Source organism: Thunnus maccoyii, chromosome 13 (assembly GCF_910596095.1).
Source record: "Thunnus maccoyii chromosome 13, fThuMac1.1, whole genome shotgun sequence".
Taxonomy (NCBI): Eukaryota; Metazoa; Chordata; class Actinopteri; order Scombriformes; family Scombridae; genus Thunnus; species Thunnus maccoyii.
This window is the reverse complement of record NC_056545.1, coordinates 12,991,061-13,003,410: the sequence shown is the minus strand read 5'-3', so window position 1 is coordinate 13,003,410 and position 12,350 is coordinate 12,991,061. Positions and strand designations below refer to the sequence as shown.

Sequence of the window (12,350 nt, the reverse complement as noted above, 5' to 3'; positions counted from 1 at the left end):
TCGCATATGATCATACATCTAATATAAGTCAAACAAGAGTCTATAGCCATGCTAGCATTGTAAGGCGTTTCACAAAAAATGACAAATGTGACTGTTATGGTGGCACTAGAGGAAAGGTCATTGGATCATCTAAAGTCGTAGGATTCATCATCTGGGAACCATGAATGTCTCTATCAAATTTAACAGCAGTCCATCCAATATTTGTCAAGATATTTAATTAGAAATAAAAATATCAACCTACTGGTCGCCCTAGAGGAAAAGTCAGGGGATCACCAAAGTCAGTAGGATTCATCCTCTGGGGAGCATAGATATATACTACATTTCATGGCGATCCATCTGATAATTGAGATATTTCTGTCTGGACCAAGGTGGTGGAAAGACGACCAGCCGTCTGATCGACTGACAGACCAACATCGCTGTTCAAAGCCAAGTGTAAATTCAAGCATGCGCTATACAAAACGTAATATGAAACTCCTTCTTGGGGGAAGAGATGAATTTGAAAATAAATGCCTAACATACACCAAGGAAATGACACACTAAACTCCTAACCACAATCAATCAAAATCAAAGGAAAACAAAGCAGCAGTGTCAAGTATAGTCTACAAGAAAACAAAAGTAATTTACTAGAGATTATTAGGTTACCCAGCTACCTTTGGCCTTGGTATGCTTTTGCCAATATCACAAAGCTGGCTCAATTTTGACTGTGGTAAATCACCATTTTAACTTGTGCTGCATGGCAAGTCTGCTTTGGAACAAGTTCACCTCAGAGGATCAGATTGAAACATGTCAAAATCCCACTGGTGGAAAAAATATGCAGATCCTCTCCAAGTAGATCCACTCAAGTGGTACCACAATGTAAAAATACCATGTTACAAGTATTACCAGCAAAATGTACTAAAAGTATGGTAAAAGTACTCACCATGCATTCATTTCAGTGTTAGATAATGGAGCCCACAAGGTCCTGAAAATAAGTTTTGAGATGTTAGCCTGCTAGCCAAACTGTTTTTAGCAGGTTATGCTAGCTCATTAAATGTAATGTTTGATTATTTTAATCTGAGCACGTAGCATTTGTACTGAATTGAATTCTTTTGCTTTAAGAAGGGTGGTCACTGGTAATCATGTTTCTGTTTTGTCTTTTTCTGTGCAACTATTGCTTAGTATAATGTAGGAATTGGTTGAATTTGCATTTATTTCTGCAAAAACACGATTCATGGACAGACTGTTTAATGCTCTTCTAAATGGAGTTCGTCAGGAAACAAGAGACTAAGGAAAGGATGATGCTATTTTAAAAGGGAAAGGAGTGTTTGTACTTGTGAGAATAGCCATCCACGCAATGCTTTTGTGAAATTCAAATGCGTGTTTAAAAACACAGATTAAGAGAAAAAAAAAAAACAGAATATGCATTTGAGGCAGAAACAATTGGAGTACAATTCATTCTGTGCCTAAGACTGAGTGGGACATGTCCCCATGTATCAGCCCCAAATCTGTGCCTCTGAGGGAAAAAGTGACAGACAGAGAGAGAGAGAGGAGAAGGAGGAGAACCAGGCAGAGAGAAAGAGAAAAAGCCTCTCCTCTCTGCTCCTCTTCTGCCAGCGAGAAGCAGCTTTATTACATAACAGTCTCAGGGCTTGGCAGCTCACATGCTTTTAAGGAAGAAGCGCACGTTCCCCTGCACCTGAAATCTCGTGGCAGGGTGGGAGAAGACAGGGATGAGGTGGAGGCTTGAGAGCAGAGGCAGCAAGAGAAGAAGAGAAAGGGTGAGAAGAAAAGCAATAGGGAACAAAATACAGATGTCAGTTGAAAGATGTTTGGACTGACCTTTTCTTGGTGACTTGAAGACAGGCATTAGCCAATTACTATAACTCACACTGATAATAATTACCACAGCTACCTTTGCTTTTATAAATGTGCTTTTTTGGATTAAATATTTTGAGCTTGCAACTGTTGGACTGCAAGGTAATGCCTGGATCTTCAAGCTAGTTTCAACCATAACATAAATACCTACAGACAGATTAATAGTGACGGCTGTGGCTCAAGAGGTAGAGTGGGTCGTCCACTAATCAGAATGTTGGCGGTTCGATTCCAGGCTCCTCCAGTCCATGTATCAAAGTGTCCTTGGGCAAGATACTTAATCCAAAACTGCTCCTGATGGCTGTGCCATCAGTGTGTGTGAATGATTAATTCTTACTGATGCACAGGTTGGCACCTTGCATGGCAGCCTCTGCCACCAGCGTATGAATGTGTGTGTGAATAGGTGAATGTGGCTTGAAGGGTATAAGCACTTTGAGTGGTTGGAAGACTAGAAAGGTGCTGTATAAGTGCAGTAAATTTACCATATGTATTTATTATATTATATTGTATTTTAATAGTGAATTTCAATGTCACTGATTAACAGTAAAAAAAAAAAAAAAAACAGTAATATGAGATTGGATATGGAGTTAGGAAAGTTAGGAATATGGGGAAAATACTGCAGGGTTATGGGTTGGGTTGTTTGGGGTTAGGGTTCAAAGTCAGGGTAATCGTCCTGTTGCAGAAGCGAGGGCTCTGACGTGCAGAATATTAAACCCAACACCTAGCAAACTTAAAAAAGTGATGGACCTGCATGAGTTGCTTCATACACTGTTATACATTTATGAGAATATACTATACTCATGCATTTTATTAAACTAGAGATTACAAACTATGTGTCACCTGTAATGATTCTCCTCACCTAGATATTATAGGATGTTAGGCAGGTGGATGAGCATATGCGGAAAGAGTGGAGATACTGTACTGAAAAATTATACCAAACACCTAATTTAAAACATTTGTAACATCCCGTCAAATGGAGTGGAAATTTAATCATTTACTAGTAGAATATTAAGGTCACTAATACAGGCCCGGGGAAAGATGTAGTGTATAAACTCTGCCCTGGCATGTTTCAGGCTTTTCTTGTCCCAAATGACACCACTATTTTATGGTCAATGACTTTTACATTCTGTATATTTTATGTTGCCTGTCAACATAGCTGATTTATTTATTAATTAATTCCATCTTTTTTTTTGTATTCATCCGTCCAATGAGACTTTTCCAGCAAATCTTGACATCTTTTCACACGTCACATTAAATACCGGTTTCTGTAAACACAAAAGTGACACACATTCATAAACTGACGCATTTTATGATCTCTACTTTTACTACTTGATGATGTACAGTGCACTCGAAGCTCATACTTAATGCTCTGACAGATACCTATGTTTTCAATGAGTTAATAAATCCTTGTAATTGCCTTGAAAAACTGCATAAAGTGTCCGTGTCTGGTAATCCACATCACAAGGACAGAGGTATAGCCACGACTTTCATTTGTTTTCTTTTTATTTAAAGACTAATGCAGAGAATCAGATTCTACAGGGCCATATCATAACCAAAAGAAAACATTTACAGAAGGTTCACCATTTCATCTACATCCATCAGAACCCTTTCAGTATCAGTATCATTGAACTACCATCACATTCCTGTGTACTGCATGTGGATGTTTGTGTGCGTCTTGTAAGTGTGTGTTTGTTGATGTCCATATGTATACTGTCCCTCTCTAATTACTCTTACCCTAATCAACTTTTGTGCTTTAGAAAATTAGTTTATTTTTTACATTTCAGTGAAAATCAGAACATATTTTGCTTGATAAAAATACAAGAAAAAACTCCAATAGGTATCTAGGAATAACCAAAGACTCAATGTTGAAAAGCAAGTGCTGCTGAGAACTGCAATGGACCTTGCATCAAACATAATGAAATAAATGACTGATGTGTCTACAAATGTGATATATACATGTATGCTCTGCATATGAGTGTGAAGGTAAAAGTTGGAAGCTCATGATTGCACTGTGCCTCATATTTCACATTCTCTCCTTGGAGCATTAAATGTAGCAAAACCAGACCTGGCTCAAAAGCATTTGAAAAAGGTCTACTGTGTAGCATTTGTTTGATCCTGCTTGGAGTACAAGATAGGGGATTATTAAATATATTCCTATCAGAAAAGTTTACAAAATTCACTTTTACTTTGAAAGTCAAAACTTTCTGATACTCCCTGTAATATCTTTAAACTTTGGAAAGCAAAAGATAAACAAAATGATCCATTTAGCAAAATAACATTTTCACCTGCCTCCATTTTTGTAATGACAAACAAGCTCGAGGAATGAACAGAAATATTATTAATAACAAGGTGATCTTGTTACAGTTTTGCTCCTGGTTTTTCAGTTCAATCACTTTATTGCATGTCTCTGGAGAAAAAGTGCAATCCACAATGAAAGCCATTTTCCCTTCAACCACTGACAAATCCAAAGCGCAAACAAAAGAGATAATCCGCTGTTTTCTTTGATGTCACCCTGTATAGCCATGGTTTAATAAAAAAGCTAATGGGTGTGCAGCTGATATAAAAGCTAAGCTTTTTTTTTTATTTATTTATTTTTATAATAGCTTGTAAATCTGAAACACAATGGTCGGGAGAGAAGGTCAATGATGTGGTTCAAAGCTGTCCTTGCATAGCACGAAGCTGACTACATAAATGTAATGTTATTGTTCTTCTAAATGTGCAAAATGCATAACAATAGGTTGATAATACAAAACAATATTCATCATCATCTTAGCTAATATCTTCATTAATAGAATCAAATACTGTATGCATTATGTATTTTACATATGTATATATATATTTTCTTCATGATAATAAACATAAATACAGTAGTTTAGAATTCAGATATCTTTATACAACTCTTCATCCTGAACTTTGCAGTTCCTTGACCCTCTGCTTGTAGGTTAAGTGGTTGTGAACATTAGTCTGCCATTAGGGGATAGGTTCAGTATTGGTCATAATGATAATGCAAATAATAACAATAGCAACAACCACCGATGTCTCTTTCTATTCCCTCTGGTGATAGCATGATATCTTCACCCCAGTGCACAAACACACAGACAAGTCTGCAGGGATCTCACATGCCTTTCGGCCTGTTCAGTGCCCAGTAAAACATATTCAAAAAAAGCACACCCAGAGCCTATAATGCAATACAATGCACCCCCACTCCCCGACAAGAACTGTGGAGATTTTATGAAACGAGGTCAGAGTGGGAGGCAAAAGGCTTCACAAACCAAGATGGACACACAATACAATGCCTGTTATATCTTTGACCAAATCTAAATAATTCCTAGATTTACGTGTACAGCATACAGATGAAACTACAAGTAGGAGGGGTCAATGTAAAGCTACAATGGAAATCACCCCCAGACTGAGTGTCATGTTCAGGTCCTAAGAAAAGCCCTTGCTAATTAATATTGCTACATTAACATAATTTAAAATGGACTGTTCAGAAACTGTAACGTGCCACATCAGAGAAGAAGCATTTCCCCCTAATAAAATGTGTGTTTTTAGAAGTTGAAAGGAAAAAAAAAAAAAAAAAAAAGGAGCAAGCAATGTTCAAGACAAAAACAAAAGCATTCTTTTCACATTTGCGTTAGTTTCTGTTGGTTTTTCTCGGAAGAGGGATTGACATCATGCTACAAAAATATATTCATCTTCATCACTATCGTAGAACTACAAGACAAGTCCTCTGTGCGAAACACAGCGCCGGCTAAAGTAAGATTACAATGCCACTTCATCTCAACGTCTCCTTTCTCTTTTTGTCTCTTTCTGTCTCTGTCCCTGTCTCTCGCTGTTGCTCACCAACAAGCAGCAACAAATGAGTCCAAACGGGCATGTGATACTGAAGGCAGTGTAGCTGGTACTTTCTGAGTGTTATGTCTCAATTTTCAACTGAAGGGAGATGGAGACTATGGCAAAACAGGGTTAGGGGACACAGTGGGATGGAAAATACAGACGCGCCATCAATCAACAAAGTAGTAGCCATCACAGCTCCGACTCTGCAAACGGAAAAGGCACTTCTCCTCCTTCTCAATGTGCCCCATCCCTCTTTAGGTGAAGCTAACTTTACTTTGCTATAAATGGCGTTTTGGCAGACGAGGCCCCACCATAAATAATCAAAAAACCCAAAAACAAAACAAACAAAAAAGGTAAATAATGAGTGTTTAATTCTAAATGTAAAATGTAATCCAGGATTCAATTTGATGATTTTTACATTCTTACTCATGACTATCCAATATCAGTTTACACCGTTGATGTTGTTGTTGCTGTTGTTGTCGTCAGTGTGTACACAAACACACAGTTGAATAATATTTTACTTCAGTGTGAAAGCAGCTTTGAATGGAACGCTAACTTGGCAGGAAACAGTCACTTAAGCGTGAATTAGACCAGTATATACTCTTTTTTTTTTGTAGAAAGTATCAGAAACAGAAACAAAAATAAATTAAATAAAAAAAAATACTTTTCCATGTATTCAATAAACATACCCTTTAGTTACACTTTGCAAAGCTTAAACATAATATTGACATCTCTAACACTTGATAATATTTACAATGCTGTGAAAGGAAATTAACATTATTTTCAATGTTGAGCACAGAGATGACTGAAATTTTTTGTATTTTTTTTTCTTGATCCCTAAATAAATGGTGTGTCCACTGAGACGTGTTTTATTGCTATTGCAGAAACCCTAACATATTTTGAAGAATGACATAATTAATCTGATAAAACATCTACAGAGAATGGAAGATATTTTGACAGAGACTGAGCGTAGCATTTCACCGCTGATAACAAATAAACTAAGCCATCAGTCAATGTTGATCCGTATTTTGAATAAACAAACATAAATAATAAGATGCCCTGCCCATGCATATACACAAGTGCCTTTTTTACCATGTCTGTGATTTCATGTTTAAATAAAATAGAAAAAAAATAAATAAATAAAATAAGAAAACAAACATAGAAACAAAAGCCCCTAACAAGTTTGGGCTATGTGCAGTTGTAGAATAGCATTCTCTTGGCTATATACTGTATTTATAGTAGCATTTTCTTAGTAGCATCCTCCCAGACCTGAACACCCTTTCAAAAGTCTGTATCGTTATCATTCTTTTTTTCTCTATTTTGTTTTTTCAAAATCTTCAAAATTTAGGTAAACATAGAAGCAATGCAACAACAGGGAATTCAAACCAGCATGGACACCATGTTTGTCTGAAAATAAACACCTTTTTTTTTTTTTTTGGAGGAATAAGAAAGAAAAAGAAATAATTACAGATATAATTTAAAAGGAATGAAACATGGATTAGTGTGGATTGATCCCCTGCAATTTGGGCTTCTTATTCAAGTAGGTTGCCCAGTAGACCAAGTTAAAGGTTCCAAAGAGCAGAGGGAAGGCTATTCTGGCAATCCTGTCTATCTTGCTCACGCTGTTAAAGGTCTTCTTGGCCTCTGGAGGCTTGGGCTTTGGCTCCTCCTTGGGCTCAGTTGGGGGTGGTGGGGCGCTTTTGGCAATAGTGGCCAATCCAGGGTCCCTGGCAATATTGGGGGCAAAGGCTGTAGCAGTGGCGGCTGGGTAAGCTGTAGTGTTGTTCTTCTTCAGGAGTGACTCCTTCTTCTTCTTTTGCTGTTTTTGTTTGTTGGGGAAAGTAAAAAAAAGGATACAGAGTTCAGGTTACGGACATCATCAGGCGCTTGGACTGTGACATTCATTACTGTGAACAATGCTTGTTTAAAGATTTTATATCTTTTACACAGTCACTGATGTGAATGTGACTGCCTTGTGAATATTCAGTAAAATTAAGAATATTGAGTTGAAAAATATGAATTCCTGACAGTTATTCCTGTTAAATTCAGCTATCCATGAAGTAATATTAGTCTCTATTTTTTTTTCAAAAACAGCTGGAGATTGCAGAATACCATGCTGCTAACTGCAACATAGAGACAAGTGGAGCAGAAAGCACAAGATGAACACTAAACTATTAATGTTCATGTCATGTTACACAAATTGAATTTTCTATGAGATGAGCTGGCAACAACAACTAAATGTTCCCTGCCTGGTTCTGCTCTCTCAACAGTTATGTTCTAACTGCCCTTGTGCAAAAATGAATGATTCTTTAAAACAAGAGATTGATGAAATGGGGATCATTTATGTTTCGGGTGCCATATTGTCACCTCACAAACTGTATTAGGTCAAAGCTTTTGTCTATTTTCTCTATTGTTCTATTAATGCAGGGACTCCTTAGGAGCATAACTAATTTAAGACGGGCTTCAAATACCTTCTCTGGCACCACACTTTTTCCATCCCAGGCATATCCCCTCTTGGTGAAGTAGTTGACTGTGGCAAACTCAATGAGGGCAGAGAAGACAAAGGCATAGCAGACAGCAATGAACCAGTCCATAGCGGTGGCGTAGGCCACTTTAGGGAGAGAGTTCCTGGCGCTGATACTGAGTGTGGTCATGGTCAGGACAGTAGTCACTCCTGTAGGGAGACACACAGACAAGATCGAGATGTGAAATCTAATCAAATCTCAGATCATTCAGTTGCTACCATTACTCATTTGTGTAACATAAATATATGAAAAGAAAATATTTGAAGTATATTAATATTATTAATTATATCAAAAAAGAAGAGTGAAACACTCTATAAAATAAAAAATAAAATACCTCCTTCATGAATTTCATATATCAGAAAATTGTGAGTCATGACTTTTACTGATATAATCTAACCAATGCATTCTATATATGGACTATATTTGCTAATATGGAGCAATTTAAAGATGTCATCATATAGGGACACGACATGGAAAGTTATTTTTTTTTATATATACATATATTAAATGAGCGATCAGTTCATTCACATTGATCTATCTGAGCAGCTGATACAGTCTTGCAGCTTGTTCTTTTAATAGACTCAAAAAGGTAGAGATTTACACAGATGCAGCAAGAAGATGCAGTTGACCTCAGGGATACTGCTGCTGACTAACAGTATGCAAGAAAAATAGGTTTTCTCCCTAAATTTGACGTGCACACCAACGCAAAAGCAGTTACAATAAAATTAACAATGAAAAAAAATGTAACATGCATGTCAGCCCTCGAAAATCACTGAAAGCTCAGATGAGAATCTGTACAGAGAACGAGAGGAACTGGGTCAGGGTATATCTAATGATGCAGTGCTCATCACAGAACAGGCTACTGCAGATGTTTACACACCAAATAACATCAGCCCAAGCAGCAAACAATCCACTGATTCAGCCTGGGCTATCATGAGGGGAGCTGTAGAACAGCTGGCTTGTACAGGAATTATAAAAGATGCAGAGAGGACCCTCCCACACACATGCTGTATGTAGAGAGACATGTTTTTGTACAAACACACATGTGCACACACAAAGACACACATGTTTAAAAGAAAATGTAAAACCATCGTTGACTGACTAACTCTCAGACTAATCCTTAGGAAAGTCAAAGAAAATCTTTTGATTAAAATATGAGAAAATAAGGCCATGTGGGGTAGAGCAAATAACAGGAACAGCAACGGTGGGTTATAGGGTTGCAATTTGTCTTCCGGCAAGTTAAGCATCTGTTCCTCTTTGCCAATGTAATTTTATTTTGTTTGGTATATATTGTTATGATGTTTAAGACTTTTTTTTCACTTCATAGTCACTTCAGTGTGTTTGAAACTAATGTATTATCAAATCCGTGCAGCGACTCTCCAGCCTCTTTGTACCCCGGCAGTTGCTTTATGTTGACTTCAAAACACACAAATGAAAATAAAGTACCTCTGATAAAGCTGCTAAATGCTGTTAACTGGTGTTTAACTTTATATGACTCACAATTTTTAAAGGCTATTGCAGTTACAAAAATATTTAATAATATATATATATAATGATATTTAATATTGAATATTTAGTTATAAAGAAAGGAGACCTGCATTAGTAAGAGGGAATGGTGGCCACAAGGTGACTAAAGAATAATGATAGAATATTTTCTCAGTAAAATCATCAAACCAAAGCTTCAAAAATAGCTATTTTGTTTACTCAACACCTTTCTGACACATTATATAGCAACAATGGCAACAATTTATATACAGTAACCTTCATACATTTAGTATTTGGATTGGATTGCATCATATTGTACAGTGTTCCTGGTATTTTGTCCATGCCCTCTGAGATGCAAAAGCAGCTGGTACTGAGTTATTACATGTGTCCTGCAATGTTACTCTTTCCCCTCAGAATTATGAATTCTTCTTCTTCTTCCTCCTCAATTCTGATGAAGTGCTAAGTGATGAATCACAAACTCCTCATTCTCCCACTCGCCTTTCTCTTGCTTTTGGCATTGCTGACTTGGTGCTGTGACATGAAGCATAAAGGATGATTATTATGTTCTCATTAGTCAGAGCCAAATAAATGATTGGTCATTAGCCATAACTGAACAAGACACCTCTGATGGATTTACTGGATCTGCATCGTAGGTACACAGGGTGCGTGGTCATACATTTCTCATCTTAATTATGACTTGAAAGGGAATAACAAATAAGTGGGTCAACGTTATTTATTTTGCTGTAAATTATTGTTATTTCTGAGGAATATATTGCATGTTCTTTCATCAAATGTCCCAGATAAGTAATTTGTTGAATTGGACATACATGAATAATCAGTAACAGTAACTCCTGCCTAATTGTCACACATGGTGTGATTGCACTTGACAATTTGAAGGAAAAAAAAAAAAAAAACTACCTACAGTTAAACACAGACACTGAGATGTACAATATGAAAGCCATCTTTATACTAAGTGTATTAATACAGTTGTGTGATGTCATAAATCCACACATGACCACGTTATGCACTGTACCCACTGCTAAGAAGGGAAATTGAATGCTTTGTGGGAATGCATGGCAGTAGGAGATATGAAAATCTTAAGTGATGCTTAGTCACAATTTTTTTTACCAGGTTTTCACAACCTTCCAACTCAATTATGTTCATATACAGCTAATTTGTATATGCTAAAAATGTTTTTGTGGAGCCTGTGCTGCACTTTTAAGGACAAGTCCACAAAACATTCATTTTAAATGTTGGTGCAAATGTTCACCTGCCACATTTGTCATTTGTTTTCCCTAAAGGAATATAAAATATGTACATGGTGCTGGACTGCACATGAGCAAAAATCAATGCAGGAAAAAAAAGGTTCACATTTTGTTATTGTTGTGATCCTTTGTTTTCCTTGAAATATCTGCTGAAGGCAAGTTCAGCATAATTAAGGTGCTGATGTTTAGGCAATTACAGTATAAGCACTTGGTTAAGATTAGGGAAACACTGTCATGATAAATAAAAAAATGAATGCTAAAAGAATGAGATGAGGCTCCAATCAAAAGTCAAAAGACTTAAGTTATCCTCCATGCAACATCTCACTGTTGCATGCAAAAATAAGGTGTAGAATGAACACATACAGTGCGTCACATTCAGGTGTAATTTGACTGGAAACACCAGCTTGGTGTCACAGTTAAAAACTATAACAAGTTAAGAACAGTGTCTTGAGGTTCCCAGCGGTGTATGACTCTAGCACTAAGGTGTCACTTATGCTTATGAGGTGGGTGCCAGAACATTCTCCACTGGAGAACAGCCAGTGCAAAGTGATTTAGCCAGCAATCATGTACAGCCCCTCAGCTGGAGCTGGAGCACAAAAGAGTGGCACCTCACATCCTTTCCTCAAGATGGAGGGAAGGGAGATGAATAAGTGTTCAAAGGGACAGTTGTGGCTACGGGTAACAACTGCATAATCATAATACATTCATTGGAGGAGGATGAAGGCCTATATGCATATCTGGAGATACACGGGGTACAATGGTTAGAAGGGATGAAGGCAGGTAAGGGATGGTGGATGGAACGGTGGGTGGCAACAGAGTCTTGTCAATCTGTCAGGTAGTTTGTTTGCCAGTAAATCAGTTACTTTTGTGGGGGAGGATAAAGGCAGCACCACTGGGTATTACACAAGTCCTCACAAAAACGCCCCGATGCTTGGAATCATATATACTTTACTGTGTTTGACAAGCTCTGTTGTCATGGAAACAAGTCTTCCAACTCCTCCAATGTCTTACTACCACAAGAGAAAATGAAAAGAAAAAAATAAGAACATTTGGTGTAAAAAATTGGAACAATGCATGACTTTTACCGTCATAAAGCATTGCATTGTTGCTTGCATGCACTAATGTGTTTGAGGGTTGCATGTATGTCTTTGTTTACAATCATCTGCATGTGTAAAGGTGTTTGTGTGTAACTGTGCTAACAAGGTGGGCAGGTATGCATTTTCAATGTCCAGGAAGTGTTTCTGTTTAGTTATAGCCCTATTTAGGAATCATTTAGAACACTAGCAAGTTGATTCATTAGAACATGACTCCAGAGCTGGTTTTAAATGACTCCATTTGACATGTTGTAACTAATAGACTTGAGGCTTTGAAGGCTGTTAATGAACAA

The 12,350-nt window shown here is 37.2% G+C and overlaps 1 protein-coding gene across 1 annotated transcript in view; it reads right to left on the bottom strand.

Annotated features, from left to right (window-relative positions):
* Positions 1–7,145: 7,145 nt before the first annotated feature.
* gabra1 (gamma-aminobutyric acid type A receptor subunit alpha1) overlaps positions 7,146–12,350 on the bottom strand; it is a 28,404-nt gene continuing 23,199 nt past the window's right edge. Inside the window, exons 10-11 of the mRNA XM_042430674.1 lie at positions 8,160–8,362; positions 7,146–7,507 (exon numbers count right to left, since the gene is read on the bottom strand). Coding sequence (XP_042286608.1) covers positions 7,187–7,507; positions 8,160–8,362 — 524 coding nt within the window. The 3' untranslated portion in view covers positions 7,146–7,186. The remainder of the gene's footprint in view (positions 7,508–8,159; positions 8,363–12,350) is intronic.